Source organism: Triplophysa rosa, linkage group LG9 (assembly GCF_024868665.1).
Source record: "Triplophysa rosa linkage group LG9, Trosa_1v2, whole genome shotgun sequence".
Lineage (NCBI taxonomy): Eukaryota > Metazoa > Chordata > Actinopteri > Cypriniformes > Nemacheilidae > Triplophysa > Triplophysa rosa.
In genome coordinates this window covers 20,280,562-20,299,139 of record NC_079898.1, presented here as the reverse complement: position 1 = coordinate 20,299,139, position 18,578 = coordinate 20,280,562, and the positions used below count along the sequence as shown (strand labels likewise).

General features: G+C 38.9%; 1 protein-coding gene across 1 annotated transcript in view; it reads left to right on the top strand.

The window, feature by feature from the left end:
• kif16bb (kinesin family member 16Bb) overlaps positions 1-18,578 on the top strand; it is a 38,051-nt gene that overhangs the window by 2,970 nt on the left and 16,503 nt on the right. The window contains exons 6-15 of the mRNA XM_057341344.1: positions 488-597; positions 1,366-1,508; positions 2,289-2,457; positions 2,545-2,667; positions 3,244-3,419; positions 3,671-3,736; positions 4,326-4,385; positions 15,736-15,855; positions 15,992-16,043; positions 16,135-16,272. Of these exons, the coding sequence (XP_057197327.1) occupies positions 488-597; positions 1,366-1,508; positions 2,289-2,457; positions 2,545-2,667; positions 3,244-3,419; positions 3,671-3,736; positions 4,326-4,385; positions 15,736-15,855; positions 15,992-16,043; positions 16,135-16,272 (1,157 nt within the window). The remainder of the gene's footprint in view (positions 1-487; positions 598-1,365; positions 1,509-2,288; positions 2,458-2,544; positions 2,668-3,243; positions 3,420-3,670; positions 3,737-4,325; positions 4,386-15,735; positions 15,856-15,991; positions 16,044-16,134; positions 16,273-18,578) is intronic.

The following is an 18,578-nucleotide window of genomic DNA, read 5'->3' as shown; positions in this document are numbered from 1 at the left end:
CTGTCAAGGTTTTTTCCCTCACCCCGTTTGAAGCTGTGTTGCGATGTACGGCTACATATTTACATTCAAGGATATTGTGTGACATTACTGTACCTAATACCCCGTCAAGTCGCCGCGTCCCATCACAGCAGAGTTTACACTAATTTTATTCACACTTGATGATATTCAAACGAGGCTGCTAATTGACTGGAGTTTTCCAGGCAATTGCTTCGCGACTGATTTCGTCAAAACAAAGCAGATTTAATAAGCTAACGACTCAATCAGAGCTATTAAACTGAGACATAAAGTAAACGAGTGCTGGTTAGCGCAATTGCCGGGAATGAGCGTTACTGCCTTAATTTAGCGAGTCCCTGTTGAAGTTTGTGATGACATTATTTCATCTCATTGTGTCAAATAATAAGAGCTTGTTTTTGTAGTTTCTAAAATACAATGTTTTAAGAGGGCTGTGAAAGCAAACTAAATTGTTTTTTATGCTTTGTGCCTGCAGCTACTTTGAAATCTACAAGGAACGGGTTCGAGATCTCCTACCCAGCACAGACACACAAGGGTGCGAGCTGAGAGTGAGGGAACATCCCATAGATGGACCGTATGTAGAGGGTAAAATGACAGTTCATCTAAGTGTCCCATGCAAAAGAAATACTGTGTATATATATGTGTATATGTATTTATGTGTGTGTGTGTGTGCGTGTGTGTGTGTGTGTGTGTGTGTATATATATTCATATCTGTAATAGGGCTGCAGAATAAAGTTTTTGTTTACATAATATATGTTTTTGTACTGTGTATAATAGTTATGTATATAAATACACACACGCACACACACACACGCATTTACATATTTAAGAAATATTTACATATATTTTATATGTATTACATGTATATTTGTATATACATTTTTATATAATTGATCTATTTTATAAATTATATTAATCATTTATCTTATTAAAGTTATCTTTTTCTTAAAATTATACATGGTATTGTATGGTATTATACACAGTACACCAACATATATTATGTAAACAAAAGCTTTTATTCTGCAAACGATTTAATTGTATTTGAAAGATGAAATGAAACTGGAAGTGCTTCTGGACCAGTGTTTACATCTTGCAAAGTGGTCAATACTCTGTACGGCTTGAATAAAATTGAATGCTTTTTGAACAAGCCCTCTAGTATGCATAAACATTTTTGGACTAAAACATATTTTAATTAGAAATACGAATGAGGGTCTTTAACAAATTAACTTTATACAACATACATAACATTGCATTTTCTTTAAAGTAATTGCAAAACACTATAAGCATTAAAAATGTTTGCTTCCAAACGTCATCTTACTGATGTAGCTTGGTGTGTGTACATATGTTGTTTAGCCCTGTCCAGACACCAGGTGCAGAGTTACATTGAGGTTGGCCAGCTGATGGAGGAGGGCAACAGGAGGCGTGCCACTGCCAGCACGGGCATGAACCACGTCAGCAGCCGATCCCACGCCATCTTCACCATCCACTTCATCAAGGTCACAAGTCCATTTAGCCTTCGCTAAATGCCATCTGCTTCTCTTTTTGTACATGTGCAGATAGCTATCGCAGCTTGAAGTTATCACCTCCTTGTTTGTATTATCCAGCGAGTTCTCTCTATGTTTGTTGGGGCTGGCAGGGTAGTGTTACTGTGAGTTTATCAGGGCGGGTTTGTGATGCATGAGTTATGTAGCACAATGTTGGTTTGACCTTTGGGTGTAGATAGTTTAAGGCTTTACTGTAATCTAGGTGTGTATGCTATCATTTACAGATATATATTACTAATGAAACATTTATTTCTTGTGTTTTCATAAATACATTTTTAATTGTTATAAATATTTTACTTAAAATAAAAACCTTTTTGGATGGTGTCCGGTTAAAATATTAGAACGGCAAGTAAAAATCTACCAGCCCAACAGGGCAGCAAAAATGTTTTATTGTTCAATTCTGTAGTGCACTGTATTATTTTCTGTATTTTGTCATTATTTAGTATTTTCTAACGTTTCGTGATTTTTTATATGAACGCCAAAAAATATTTTGAACGCCAGGAGGTTTCTGCTGGTTATAAACGAATACATCCAGATTTCTTTTGAACATTTTAATGATCGTCTTAGACACTCCAGGGGATCAGCTGTCACGCAGCATTACGCATTTCCAATCTTCATTTCCTGTGCTTCAATCAAAAGTGCTTTTGCCTATTTTTCTTATCCTATTGCATTTTGATTGATTTGAATTTTAAAATGTGAAATGTCTGATCTTGCCATCTCATGTTTTTATAGGCCATGTTTGACGTAGAAGCACCGAGCGAAACAGTGAGTAAGATACACCTGGTTGACCTGGCAGGAAGTGAAAGAGCAGGTGCCACACAAGCTACTGGCAGTAGATTGAAGGAGGGTGCCAACATCAACAGATCTCTGGTCACCCTGGGCATTGTCATCTCTACTTTAGGTAAACAACTGCTTGTAAAGTGGATATTTCAGGTGAAGGTTCACATTTTTATAAGGCTTCACTTTATTTCCCTGTCTGGTGTCACAGCTGATCTTTCTGTTGGTGGTGGAATGAAAAGGAAACACAGCTTTGTTCCATATCGAGATTCTGTGCTCACCTGGCTGCTTAAGGACAGTCTTGGCGGAAACTCCAAAACCATCATGATAGCCAGTATGTCAAAGGTCACATTTCTTTCTTACTGGTTGTTTATAGCTTAAACCGATTTACAGAGTTTTCTTTCTAGAAATTCATAATTCTGAATAACCGGGGGACTCTAGTGCACAGTGTGGGGATACTGGGGATTGAATTTACAACCACTGTGTTACAAACCCATAAATGAGCTTTGCATGATGGACAGGATGAAATACACAGCCGCGGATAAAAATAAGAGACCATTTCAAACACCATTTTCAGTTTTGATAATCTTGATTTTTCTCACAGTATTCATGTGTCAGTCTTTCACATTGCTGTTGGATGACTTTGTCAGTCCTGAGGTTTAATTTTGTTGAAATGCAACAGACACTGGACCGGAATGACCACAATACATCTAGAAATTAAATGATTAAATGAAAATTTGCAATGTTCTCTTGTTTTTTTTTTCTGTGGCTATAATTAAAGTCGAATGAACATTTTAGATTAACTATCTAAACATGCAGTACTAAAAAGTTGCAGTTTATGGTGCATCGCAGAGGGTTAATCTCATTTTGCCCTAATTCGGTGGCGCAATGTCTCTGTTTTTCGTTTCAGCCATCTCACCTGCTGATGTGAACTACAGCGAGACTTTAAACACTCTTCGGTATGCCAGCCGAGCTAAAAACATCGTAAACAAGCCCACAGTGAATGAGGACAGCAGCGTAAAAATTATCAGAGAGCTGCGAGCTGAAATTGCTCGCCTGAAAGCGTTGATGTCCACAGGAGAGCAGGTGTGTTAGTCAAGGTTTTTGCAGAAAAGTCAGACATATCAAAATGAACTCAGTCATTTTTTCGAATCAAATTAATCTATGTAAGCAATGCTATACTCATTCATTTTATATCTCACACTTCATCAAATATCATTTAAATTCATGTAATTTCACGCTTTTTACACTCGGTAGCATTACGAATCCTACGGCCTCAGTGTGTTTTGTTGCTCAGTTGTTACACGATTTTAACGCTTCAGTTCTCATCCTATCAGATTGCATCATTAGAGCCGCCTTCAGGGTCAAGTGTGGAGGAGAAACTTCATCAAGATGAAGCTAGAGTAAGTGGCTTAATTTCTCTGCATATCCTCCGACTACTTGAACAAATCTTCTGCTGATTGAGATCCGGGCAGCTGATGGATGTTTAAGTGGGATGCATGCTGATTTAGAGAGATAATTAAAGGCTGTGTTAGAGAAGGTCAGCAGCATGATGTTGTCTCTTATATTTTAATTTAATTTTATGCTTGTGTCTTCGTTTTAGATTTGAATATGTACACTCAACCCTTGTTCTGTCTGTAAAGCAAAAGTTTGATTTCAGGCTGATTTTGTAGAGTTAAAGTAGGGCTGCATAACGATTAGTTGCAACAAATATTTTGCAGAATAAAAGTTTTTGTTTACATAGTATATGTTGATGTACTGTGTATAATCATTAAGTATATATAAATACACACACATGCATGTATAATTAAGGAGGGGCAATTATATATTAAATACTATATTATATATATTTATTATATATTCAATATTTATATACATATTATTATGTAAACAAAAACTTTTATTCTTTTATTTCGTTACGCAGCCCTAGTTAAAAGAATGCCACTTTTGCTGCTTGCAAAAAATGCAAACAATCTTTCTGTTCTATCTCAGGTGCAGGAGCTGACAAAACAGTGGGCTAGTCGTTGGACAGAAATCCAAAATATTCTTGGGGTTAGTGACACACGCACACACACTGTAGTCATCTATTTTTAACAATGCAGTACACCTTTACACACATACCCAGAAATGTATTTGTTCCATGAAATATAAATGTCACCATGTTTGTTAGCATTTAATATTTCTCAGGTTGCCTTCCTAGAATCACTTTTAGTTAAAGGGTCTCAGGTCGATTTTGCTTCTGTAACTAATTTGTTCGTCCGCACTGATCTGACACACTCCGACAGAGATTGCACCCTTCTGTGCGAACAGGGGCTGTCAGTGAAGTTCACTTGTGAGGCGGTAAACAGAATCACTTTAGCTCTTCGCATCCCTGTGAGCTCAAGGAGGACATTGCTGGAAGGTCACCTAAACAGCCGCCTCCTGTGCCACAATCGTTCTAAAAAAAACTGATTTTAATCATTAGGATTTGGTTCTTTTTATCATTTTTGTCTGTGCACTATTTATTAAATGAAATACAAGATAAGAAACCCAAGATAAGGTGCACATGCTCTTGATGCATACGGGCCATGGTGGTCCCACAAGGATGCAAGTTTGGGTCCATAAGACACCCCCACAAAAATGTACCTGGTCCTGCAGCATTCTGTAAATGTTTTAAGCTGTTGTGTGTGATTACTTTTTCCACAGCTAGGTGGCAGTGTTATGCTTGGGATGTGCAGAGGTTTTGCCTTTGGCTCGTTGTTTGACAACGTGTTGTTTAGCAGCCTGTGGTGTTGTAAATGGAGGTTTTCAGACTGGAGGTGGAGTCTGGGGTCAGTTTCAGGCCACAAGCTGGAACTGTCAGAATGCCACAGCAAAAGCTCATTGGTATGAGAGACTATCACCTCTGTCCTGCCTCTGTGTGTGTTTATGTGACAGCAGATAGGGGAGACAGAGAAAAAGCGAGCTACTGAGGAGAGAGCGAGTGATGCATTCACATTTTTTGCTTCTCATTTGTCACGCGTCATGTCTTCCTCCCTGTCATTTACACACACGCACACACGCACACACACACACACGCACACACGCACACACACACACACGCACACACACACGCACGCACGCACGCACACACACGCACACACACACACAAATCTATGAACCAGAGAGCCAAACAGAGATGGCAGATGGTCACGCAAACTCTGAGCTTTTAGCTGTTCCTCTGTAGCTTTCCAGTCAATTAGGACACCGAATGCTCAGATGTACCATTCACTTTCTCCACGCCAGCTTGCCCACTGCCTCTCTCTGACCATCCTGCTTTTAGCCAGTCAAAATAGATGTGCGTGTTGGTGGAAATAGAAAGTCGAGGAAATGTCCTGGGACCAATTTGTCGTCAGTTTTTGTACGTTTCTTGTGCGTCTTTGCCAAGTCGGCTAACAGCATGCGAGTGAGCTGTTGATGCATCAGCTGAATTTAATTGCAGTTAATCACTTCAAATAGCACTTCGCCTGGGCTGTTTTATCAAGTCCCGTCATAATGAGCACGTTTGCGTCTCGACTGCTTATTCTTCGCCGCCTTTTTCGAGTGATTTGGCGTCTTTTTTGAGGGAAAGTGTTGCAGCGAGAACGAGTCAGCCCACACGGAGAAATAACAAAAGAACAGATCTTTTCAGAAGCTTTTTTGGTCTTCCTTTGAAATTGACCAAGAAACAGAGGAGCTAACAATGCAACCCCAGAACACAGATTAGTTTTTAGAGTTTGTCTGCGAATGGCAAGTGATTCTACGTTAAGCATTTTGTTGTCATGATTAATTCTCATATGCTATTGATGGCAGATAATAATATGTCATTACGTTTTCCTGTGCAAAATTCAAACCAGCAACCATCTAGAACTCCTACGTAACCACACAGTAACATTCAAAAAAACACTCATAACATCTTGGCAACAGCAGAGCAACGTTCTGGCAACCACCCACAACAACAATTTTGCTGGTTGCCAGGACATTGCTGTGCGGTTGCTTAGGAGTTCTGGGTGGTCGCTGGGTGGCTCCAGAAATAAAAACCCACCCCATGGTATTCTGCATCATCAGAATAAAAGGTACAAAAGCTGTCTCTGCGGCGGTACCCTTTCAAAAAGTACACCTTTTTACCTCAAAGGTAAATACTGGTACCAAATGTATACGTATTTGTACTTGCATATTAGGACATTTTTAAGGGTACCATCCCAGTGACCGCTTTTGTGCCTTTATTCTGACAATGTGGTCCCTGGATATAGCGGTGACTCCTCCGTTAAAGTTTTTTAGTCATTGTATCATCTGGAAAGTAAACATTAGTCTAAAAACTTTAAACGCAAATCGTCACGCTACGCATAACTACGCTTTGTTTGTCTTTAAAGGGATATTTCAGAGGCAAAACAAAATTTCTCCATGTTTTACTCGCCCTCAAGGCATCCTGACTGAATATGACTTTCTTCTTGAAGAATAATGCAGTTGGAGTTATATTACCACATATAATTTTTCTTCCAAGCTGTAGAATGGGAGTGAATGGGGGGCAATTTTTTGAAGCTCCAAAAAAAGTGCATCCATCGATCAAAGAACTGCTCGATACAGCTCCGTGGTCTTAACAAAGGTCTTCTGAAGCGAATCAATGCATTTGTTTAAGAGAAATATTCATATTGAGAGCGCTATTAATGCTTAATGTCTAACTTCTGTTATCCCTCGGCTGCACGTGATCCTGAGGCTTGTTTTGTTCCAATAGGATACCGTCTCCTCTGTGCGGGTGCTTTCGTCACTGTCATTTACCAGAAAAACAAGCCTCTGGTTCACGCGCAGCCGAGGGATAAAGGAAGTTAGATACTAATGTTAATAGCGTTGTCAATATTATTTCTGTTAAACAAACGCATCGATTCGCTTAAGAAGACCTTTGTTAAGACCACAGAGCCGCGTCGAGCAGTTCTTTGATCGATGGATGCACCTTTTGGAGCTTCAAAAAATTGCCTCCCATTCTACCGCTTGGAAGAAAAATGATATGTGGTATTAAAACTCAGACTGCATTATTCTTCAAGAAGAAAGTCATATTCAGTCAGGATGCCTTGAGGGTGAGTAAAACATGGGGATATATCCCTTTAAGAGGTTTATTTGTCATTGTACATGTCATTGTCCAGTATGACTTACTACGTAAACATTTTCTAAGATCCTCAATTTGGATGATTTTTAATAAACAAGGTGAAAATTTTAAACCAAAAGATGGCACTGTAGAACTTTATGATGCTTCCGGCTCTTCCACATGGGCTTGAAGCAATGAAATAGACAAAAGAAAGTCTGGCTGTGGTTTACATTTAATTTTCAAGCTATTTAGATTACTGTGTCATCCAGCCACCATAAAACTGCTTTAATGGTGAAGTCAACATGTGGCAGAAGGGAAGGGGTGGGGGGCGATGTACAGTGGATGATTAAAATGGCTTCTCTGGGTGAAGAAGTATTAGCTGAGATTATACGTTCTGTTTGTCGTTTCTCTTCCACTGATCATAATATCCGCTGTTGCCACCCAGTGTGTGTGTATGGACTAGTGGAGTGATGGCCAAACATGATGTACATGATGGTTAAATGTATATTTTCATTGAGATGGACTGGAGTGAAGATCCGTTAGTGTAGTGAAGTACCTGTCTGTGAAAATAATGGCATTCTGTGGGTATTTTTATATTCCCTTTTTGTTCATTTAATTGAACAAAGCTCTGTTGTACATTGAACATTTTGTGAAAGCAGTCAATATAGACCGTTTCATCGGGTGCGCACCTGAACTGCAGTAAACTTCCGGTGTGTGTTTGTTTATCGGTCTGGCTAGTGTCTAATAATATAACCATTTATATTTTGTTAATATTAATTAATATTATTATTTTATTGTATAATAATTGTATTAAATAAACGATTTGTTGAATTTTGTTGTATGTTAATTTGATTAAATTAACAGTTTGTTGAATGCGTCGTGTATCTTTGTCGCATTTAAAGAAACCGTATGCGCCATTGACATCTAGCGTTTTTTTCATCGTTGTCATCTAAGTTTCTTTTGCTTGTTATCAGAAATAATCTCTGCACTCTGTTATTTGCGAATGTGTACCGGAAGTTAAGGACAGTCCACTAATGCACACATGCTCAGTAACATTTGTATATGTTGTTGCTTTAAACAGGCTATAAAGCAATTTTTGCATATTTATAAAAAGGGCTTGACGAGACCAATTTTGAACATTTTGTGAAAATGCTGTTTTACATTGTCGTATAGAATTTGGTCTTCGTTGTATTTAGAATCCTGAATATTAAAAATGTTTTTATTTTAAATTAGATCCCGAATCCTTGTTTTCCGATGTAGTCTTTGCATGTAAAACATGCATGTAGATTTGACATGTGTATTAAAGTTATTGAGGATCGATATTGTAACAAAAATAATAGCAGGGTTAAACATTAACATTTGGAAACTACATCATAAAACTATGTTTGCCGAAGTATTTCTTTAAACTTCTAAAGCTCTCAGTCAATCAAACAGTTTTTCATGTCGGTAGTGACCCTGACCAGGGAGTGCTAAGCAGAAAGCAAAGCCGCCGGGCCTGTCTCCAGTAAGCATAAGACCTCTGAAAACATGCCAAAGGTTGATGAAGTGTTTCAGAGCTTTTTCCTCAAAGTACATAAAGTCGATAGTAAAGCTTGCCGAATGGAGAACTTTTCGAGCAAGTCTGAAAGGGGAAGTCAGGGGTAGAGAACAGGTTAAACGAAGAAGCCCATTAGCATGAGGCTCATTACGAGACAATGCTATGGTCTGTAATGAAGTGATTTTGATTAGTCACATATGGTGTATTAATCTCAGAGCATCCGGTGCGCTAATTAATATGGTCGTGTTGTAATTCTCTCCATTGGTGTTCGGTGGCGTTCCAGTTGCTAGCTTGCTAACGGCACATGGCGTGGTCTCAGTGGGTGTGTTGTACAAAATGAACAGAATGATAACAGAAGTGTGGTCCATGAGATGGTCGAAATATGTCAGGCGTAATGCATCCGTAGCAAGGACGCAAGCTGGACCTCTTATTGTGTTTTACGAAACGTTTAAAGATATACTGGTCGTCTTTAATCACTGTGATGGCGAACCTCTTTCGTCATAGATGTCTTGGACCCCTTTTAGCCCTTCGCAATGAACCATTAAGAGTTATTGGAGAAGAAAAAGCCAGCTGTTAACATCTGATACAGAAGCAGAAGTGGGGTGTGTTTTCTGAAAGGTCACCACTTAGAATGGTTTTACCTCAGTCCTAGACGTGCGGCTCACAGAGAACAGATTTTCACCTGCAGGCCATTGTAGAGTACATGTATACAGATTTCTATTCAATTTAAAGCGCAGTTTATAACCTTATAATAATGACTTATAATTTGATGGGAAATGTAAGTTTGATGTCATTTGATTTTACCCACGTAAGGGTAAGTATGTAACCTGCAATTATACGTTTAAAACCGAGATGGAGAGTAAGAGGCAAAAGGAATGGATTGCAGCTTTAAGCATATTTTTTATTTATTTTGTATTTCTGGTTGGTCATCTGGTTTCACTATAATATACTTTATTTTCTCATTGTCAGTTCAGCATAAACATTAAAACTTGTCTTGACTTTTTTTTTGAAGATTTTTTTTTTCTAACTGATCCATAATCTCATTAATGTTCTTATGAATATGGCTTTTTTTGAAAATCTATCTAGTGCAAAAGTTATTTTTATGAGAATCAGTTCCCACATTAGTATTTTCTGGCTTCTGTTTTATTCTTCACTGTCTTTCTGCGCATTCAGTTTGTTAATGCGAGTCGATTGGCTGCTTCACAGGAGTAAATTGACGTTTTAAGAGAGTGACAGCAATTCTGCGCCTCTGGAAAGTAAACACAATCTTAATTCGTTCTCCAAGGCCGATTTGGAATGCAAAGTTATGCAGCTGCGGTATTGTAGATTGGTTAAAGGTGGGCGGGTAGTGGATGGCGCTTCGTAAAGAGACGTGCTTCAATAGCAGACTCCCTGAAAGTGTGAGAATGATGGAGGAGAGCGAGGGGCATTTCTTCTGTCCAGTAACTCCCAATCTTCGGCAGCTGGCAAGGTGATGCACCCTCATCGCATTTGTTAATTTAGGAGAGCTCATACAGAACTGAAGGGAACAGCGAGGATTGATGGCGGACATGGGGCCTAACCAGAGCAGTTTATCTTGCAGTCAATTGTGCCATTTGTTTTCATTTCGGAAAAGATGCGTCAAGTCCCCAGAGCCAGGCGCACACACTAACACAACAACACTCGTTCTTGTTTTGAGATGATTCTGGAAGAGTGTTTATACAGCATACGTCGTCTTGTCCTACCGTTCTCTCAGTTTTCCTTTCCACTCTCTTGTTTCTCTATCACTTTCACTGTTTATTAAGACCTCTTCTTTAATTATGCATGACAACTGTGTTTAATTGCAGTGTTGTGATTGCAATGCAGTCTTTTTTTTTTCAGCCCGGATAGGCGTGAAATACCTTCAGATGATAAAATGGCTTGACGTGAATTAAGCATTCCTTTAATGAGCGCTGTGAAAGGAGAATAAATTATGTAGCATTTGTGCCGTGGCTGTCGCATCAATCTGAGAAGCATATCAAGAGGTGGACAAAGGGAAAATGAATGAAAGTTTTTATTGGTCCTGGTGGTTGGCCAGCCGAGACTTTGTTAGACTTGGTAAATACAAGTATCAGAATTTTCATTTACAATAAATTTTCATCCAGAAACCGTTACAGTTGTTTTGCAGTTTATGTGAATGCAAGAATCACTAGTACTGTTGCTTGTAATTAAGATTAAAGATTAACATTAAAGGGATAGTTCACCTTCGAAATGAAAATTCTGTCATCATTTACTCACCCTGTTGTCATTTTAAACCTGTGTGATATTATTTCTTCTGCACAACACAAGAGAAGATATTTTGAAAAATGTTGGAAACCAAAAACCATTGGTTTTGTATGGACACAAAACCAATGCAAGTCAATGGGGACCAAAGGTTTGCTGTTACCAACAAATATCTTCTTTTGTGTTCTGCAGAAGAAAGGATGTCATACAGGTTTTAAATGACCAGAGGGCGTGTAAATAATGACAGTATTTTCATTTTGAAGGTGAACTATTCCTTTAAATATTGAACTTTGACATGCAACTACTTGTCGTGCTTGGTTTATGGGACAGACATAAGTAATACTTTATATTTTGTGTCTTGTTCAATGCACTGTATGTGTACTTCTGATTTCGGATTTATAAATGGCAGATGATAAAACGGGTAAAAAAAATCTCATAGACTTACAATGGACCGCAATAGTTTAGCTAGGTTTTCATCCAAACCTGAATCTTTTCAAAGTTTACAAAAAAGGAAAAAAAAAGGAAATAGGTGCGTTTCCATCAAGCTGTTCTAGCGGATGACGATGGTATGGGCAACCCAACATAACCAACATAAAACAAGACCCGGAAACAACTGATTAGTGACGTGGATGTAATGTTCACTACGTCAGACTTCATTCAGCAAATGTGTTTGTGCCGACATGTTTCCATCTCCCATAATTCGCATTAACTCTTTTTTTTTTTTTGCGCAAGTGTAAAAACATTTTTGCAATTTAAGGATTTTTCTATCTCTCGTTTCTGATGCGATACACAAAGAAAAACAGGGTGATGGTGTTGGTTAGATAGTCAGGGTTAGATAGTGGTTGGTTTTACACAAGCAAGCACCACTGGAAATGTAGAAATCCAGTTTCTTACTGTTTTGTGTAGGCTGCTCAATATCACATTAAAACGTACAGTAGTCCTGCTTCTTGACTTGGTTTAATTTCTCTCGCTCTCTTTCTTTATAGACAGTGCACCATTTTGGAGCTCTTATCCTCTCTTGATCACTCAACCCATATATTTTCAAAGCTCTTTTTAATCTTCACCCAGTGCAACTGGCTTGTTTTCCGAACACATTCAGTGCCTCAAATAGCCCCGTGCTTGGGCCACCAGGACCACCTTTAATTTTCAGAGTGTGTAAAATAGATGACCTGCTTTATGATGAGCTTCCAAATGCCGCCCAGTTCTCATTTGCTTCACGAGTCGAGAGTGCATGTCATTTTGCAACCAGCACAAACCTCAAGCACAAGAACTTCTCCAGGGCAGAACGTACCCTTAAACCAGGCTCTTTTCCTCTCTCTCCTCCAAAAGGCGATACAGTACATTAATCTGCCGACATGGTTCCTATCAATCTCTCTGCCTCTCCCTCTCTTTCCCTCTCAATCTCTCACTCTCATCTAATGAAGTCTTGGAAGGATTCGTTTAATTAAGTGTGGAGAGAAGACCCTCCACACAATCGATGCCTCTCCCTCTTCGTTAGGGGAAAAGGATTTCGCTTCGTCCGCCGCTGTCGATGAGGTGGAAATAGACACATTGCTCTCTAGCCTGAAGTGGGTTGAGTGTGAGGGTGGAATGGAAGATAAGAGGGGAGCGATGTGCTAGAAACAGGCCCGTTTCCTAAACCGAGAGTGCTGGTAGTAGGTTCTTTGATAAACTTTTTTTTTATTATAAATCGCTTGTAGGGAGAAGTTCGGAAGCGGTTACTTTTTTGTAATACTAAATTTCCTCAGAGAATTAAAAGCATTTTGTTTCTGCGGTCACTGAGCGCAGAGAACCAAAGCGCATTAGCTTTCCTTTCATTCAGAGAAGAAAACCCCAGGTGCTTCAGTCTCCAAAACTTTGAATTAATACCAACACTGTCCAAGTCGATGGCTGCTTTCAAGATGTCTTTGGCCCTCTATGATTTGAATTCGTCCTCACGGACAGATTGGTATGTGCAAGTTTTTCCTTTTGTTGCACTGCTCTTTCAGTATGCTCGGGGCGTTCGAAGGTCTCGTCTCATTCTTCAGTCGTGTGGATTGGTGTCATTATTTCGTCCCTCGTATGGGAAACGGTCGTCTGTTCCCAGTGAAAGCACATTATTTAGAGCAGAGTGCTTATTTGATGAGACATGCCACTTTCTATCATTTCAGAGATGTTTGCATAAGATGGTAATGGCATAGAAATGTTTAAAAGTTCTGCTAGACTGAAAGAACATATAGCAACAGGAGATATTTGGGGTTTTGTTGGGATTTTTTGCATGTACTGTACACATGAAGGGTGTACAGTACATGCAGTAAGCAGCCCTATCGACAGTTTCAGTGCCAACAACATGTTATGTGGTCCAAACTTCCCGTAGACCTCCGCAAAGAATCAATAACTGTTGAGTAGTAATTTGAATACAGTTAATACAGTTAATATACTGTACAATAAAATATTCAAATAAATTAAATGTGAAATAAAAAAAAAACACAGACCGGGGGTGTCTATAGAGGAAGCGAGTTAGGATTTTATGACTTCCGGTTCCATCGCTGTTGTCTTGTGGAAATGTTACCTTAGTTTTGGAGACCACCATATGTTGTCAAATGTAATGAGATCCCCAAATTGCTTCTTAAAGGAACAGTTCACCCAAAAATGAAAATTCTGTCATCATTTGCTCACCCTCAAGTTGTTCCAAACCTGTATAAATTACTTTGTTCCTGCTGAACACAGAGAAAGATATTTGGAAGAATGTTTGTAACCAAAAAGTTCTTGGCCACCATTGACTACAATAGTAAGAAAATTTAAAATGGTAGTCAAAAGTGCCCCCGAACTGTTTGCATTCCTACATTCTTCAAAATATCTTTGTGTGAACAAAAAAGTATACAATCATTTTTTTTCTACTATATGGTAGTCAATGGTGCCCCAGAACTCACAATTGCTAACATTCTTCCAAATATCTTTCATTGTGTTCAACAGAACAAAGAAATGTATACAGGCTTGGAACAGCTTGAGGGTGAGTAAATGGTGATAGAGTTTTCATTTTTGGGTAAACTATCCCTTTAACCAACTTAACTGGTAAGACCTTATCGGTCAACCAGCTTAACCATAAAAACCATGCTGGTGGACAGGCTTGATGGACAAGCCTGGAAATTTATACTGATCCAAGTGTATTCCTTAATGAGAGACTTTTGCAAATGTCATGTGTCAACTAGAGTTTGCGTATTCATAATGCACCCTTGTTTCCAGTGTGGTGTGAATGTAAGCTTGTGATCAAAAATGTAAGACACAGGATGCCTGTGAGCTTATGTGATAGTGACTCCCGCAGAATCAAAGGTCTCGAAAGAATACAATCATTGATCTTTATATTGCATCTGTGTGCTCCATCCTGGTTGTCAAACAGCATTTGAAGAATGTGTGTTTTCATGGGGTGCTTCCCATCTGTGGTAGCTGACATAAGGGGCATAGCGTGAACACATGCTATCATTATAATATTAAAGAAAAGCAGAAATAATTTTTCTGTTTATCATCACCTTCCTGTAGAGGGATTCTCCAATGCCATTGAATACATATTTAGCAGTTGTGTTTTTCCCTCTAGTCCAAGTATCAATTCATTTTCTCGGTGAATACTGATTTAACTTTGACTTTAGAGTTTATGGTTGGAGTGCTGATACTGGAGTGTAATGGCTTTTAATCGAAACGTCAGCGCTGCGCTATATCACTACATTAATCACAAGCCATGGCATAGAATAGTGACATCATTTACCCATATTTCTCATGCTGTGAGCGTTTGTGCGTAAGAAAACGGTCTTGGGCACAGCCTTTTCCATATTCTGTTCTTACAATATATCCCGAAGATGGTCTTTGGTTTATTTTACATACCATTAGCTTTAATAAAAAGTGCATTTTTATTGGCCAACTGAAATGTTATTGCTTCGGAGGAATCCTTTCCTGTTTTAGCATTACATCTTTAAGAGTCTGATGGCAAAATCTTTCTCTCTTTTTCTCTTTCCTGCTTTTGTGTGCAATATACATCAGGTGGAACCTTGCAATCCCTCAAACGTGTCACTTCGTCTTTTAAGCATCTTATCCCGCATTTGTTTTCTGATGTGCGCATTTTATCGATTGTTTCTGTGCTTGTTTCAACAGGGTTCACCAGCACTTCTCCTATGAGATTGGCTGGGTTGTGGAATGTGCAAACTCAATGTAGAGTTCGAGACCGACCCGGCGTGATCTAAATGATTTATGGTGTTTCCTTCTTATTTTCACATCCCTCCTCTCTCTTTCCCAGCATCCCCACACTCCCAGCCTTCTGACATATAGCCAAAGCCAGATATTATTCTGCTTGGCCTTGAAGCCTAAAGGCAAAGTCATAAACAACGTGCACACTGCTTCCTCTGCTCCGATGCTTTACAATTAAATGTCTGTCATTTTAGGTTTATGAAGTGCTCCTGCTTCTTTAAACTGTCGTTTAGTGGGTTTTTTCTTCCTCTGATGGTTTATTTCATCATCTTTCTTGCCAATCTCCATTAATCTAAACTCTTTTCCTTTCAACTACTTTACTGTAGGAAGATACAGTAGCTCTCAGAAAAGAGGGTATCGGAGTAGTGATTGATTCCCAAATGCCGTATTTGATCTGCATTGATGAGGATCTGCTGAGCACGGGGGTCGTCCTCTATCACTTAAAGGTGGGTAGCAGGCCAATGCACAGTAACAACATTTTATTCATTTTCAATTTCACTGACCTGATCTCAAGTCTTTGTATTGATAAGATTGGCAATGACATTCATAAGGGTTCCTAACATTCCTTGTGCTGTTATATAGGAAGGCAGAACTTCAGTAGGTGCTGGAGGAACCGAGTCAGAGCAGGATATTGGTTTGTATTCTGTCCACACTGAGTTTTTCCTGACAGGAAGCTGTCGGCAGTGTCAGAGCCTCTTTCACTCTCAGGTTTTTCTGTTTCTCAGTTCTCCATGGTGAAGCTCTTCAGAGGGAACACTGTGTGTTTGAGAACCAGAGAGGGGCTGTCACACTCCTGCCGCTCCCAGGAGCCATGTGTGCAATCAATGGGGTGGAGGTGACTCAGCCCTGCCTCCTGACCCAGGGTGAGAAAAACCACACCGTCAGAGTGTGTCTGTCTGTTTAGATATAGATATAGACAGTGTTTCCCATAGGATTTTGACAGACTTGTGGCACGTCATCACGTCGTGTTAGTGTTAGCACTTAACTGTTTTTCTTCTACTCTCTTATCTGTCACATTATACTGTATTTTACAACAGGATGCCACCAGCAGTCACTAACCGCTGCTAAAATCCTGATTCATAAACGCAACATCCTCGGACAAAATCACAATACAGTACATCTACATTAAAGAGTGGCTATATGCTGTTTGCCCTTTCTCCACAATGTGGTGATGTAATACGAACGCTTCTTTGATTTTAAATGCAAGTGACGGTTAAATACGAGAGGGCTCGCGCACACACATGGAGCTCATCGGAAGTGCATGCGAACACGGAAGAGGAACATGTGAGCGAAGCGGAGCGGTGTGTCGCTCCGCTCAATATTTCGCTCAATGGACTGCGTTTAGCTCAGTCACTCACAAACCAAGCAAACACTCCGCTCACATTACGTTCGCGGGAAAACCAAATCCCGCTCAGATCCCGCTTTGACATAAAATGTGTCTAGTAAGCCTAATTGTTTTCAGTTTATAATAAACTTCTTGAATAAATGTCTGTTTAAGTAGTAGGCTGAAAAAAGCAGTTATGTTTCAGTCCGACATTCTGTGACATTACAGCCAATATTTTTAGTCTTTTTTTTTTAAAGAGTGCCTAAAATAACTGTATAATAACTGATAAAGTATATTTGATTTTCGTTGCTTTATTTCTGTGAACATATAGCTGCCATAGTGCAACATTCAAAATAAAAGCACAAAAGATGAAATGCACTATGAACTCCTTTATTATTACTGGGGTTAATAAAAGAAACAGTAGAACAAATGACAATGGTAGTCAAAAGTGCCCCAGAACTTTTGCTGTCTTACACTCTTCAAAATATCTTCTTTTGTGTTCAACAGAACAAAAAAATTGTAAAGTAATTTTTCCTACTAGTAGTCAATGGGGTCCAAGAACTGTTTGGTTATAAGCATTCTTCCAAAAATCTTTCTCTGTGTTCATCAGAACAAAGAAATTTATACAGATTTGGAACAACTTGAAGATGAGTAAATAATGACAGAATTTTTATTTTTGGGTGAACTATCCTTTTAAATTGACTGTTTCTATTTAACCAAACAATACATAAAAACAAGCATTTTGGGTTTAAACAACCCATCTTGGGTAATCTACAACCCAATGGTTGGGTTTGTCCCTTTGTGACCCAACGCTGGGTTAAAATATATGTTATATTTTTTAGTGTCAAATGGATAAAATCATTGGTTTTCAAAAAAATTCAGTGAAGCTCTTGAAGTACATGTAAAACTTGCCACTTTGCATCTCTGCATTCTCAACCTTTTGGAGCGAACCAGACCCGCCCTATACATCTTTAATTCTTGTCCAGGTCCACACGAGCGACTCTCGTCTCACAGCAAGACTCGCAGCACTTCCAGAACAGCCAAACATGACTGAGGTTAAGAGTCTGGCGGACAAAGCACCCGACCCTCAGTTAATTGGCAGATGAAACAGATAGAGTGCAACGGGTTTGAAGTGCGTGTGTGGGATTAACCTTTCAAAAAGGGTAAAACCTCCACAATTCAGACAGAACAGCTTGTCTTCCAAGGGCTTGATCTATTCTGGGAGCAAGATCAGAAAAAAGGCAACTAAAGGAAAGGGGACTCATGAGGAGAGAGTGAAACATGCTATAGTCTCCTTTTCACAAATTTCAATTTGCCAGTGTTCCCCACTTTAGACATGGTGGCATCTCAAGCCATTTCCTGTGAACAAATGATAGTAATTTCCACACCAACCATGGCCCAAATCCATCTGATGCCTGCCTTTCAAGGACTTTGTCACCCCCTGGAAGTCATTAATAGAGGCAAGATTTTATTTTACCCCAAAAGGAGGAAAGGAAGAAAGAAATCGTAATCTCACAACCAGTGTTGGGTGTTACTAGTTACTAAGTAATTAGTTACTGTAATTTAATTACTTTACCCTTTAAAAAGTAAAGTAAGGGATTACTCATATTTTTTCTGTAATTTAATTGCAGTTACTTCGGATGTAATTGAACTAAATACTGTGTAATGTATACAATAATAGAATTGACATTAAAATTCAAAGTCTGACTTTAAACTGCATGCATTAATGTATCTTTCTCACATTTGTAATACTTTAGTCAGTTACTAAGAGTACTTTATGTAGTTTATTATTTATTTGAATGAATTAAGAGTTATTTCGTGTCTATCCTTGAATCACTTAACTAA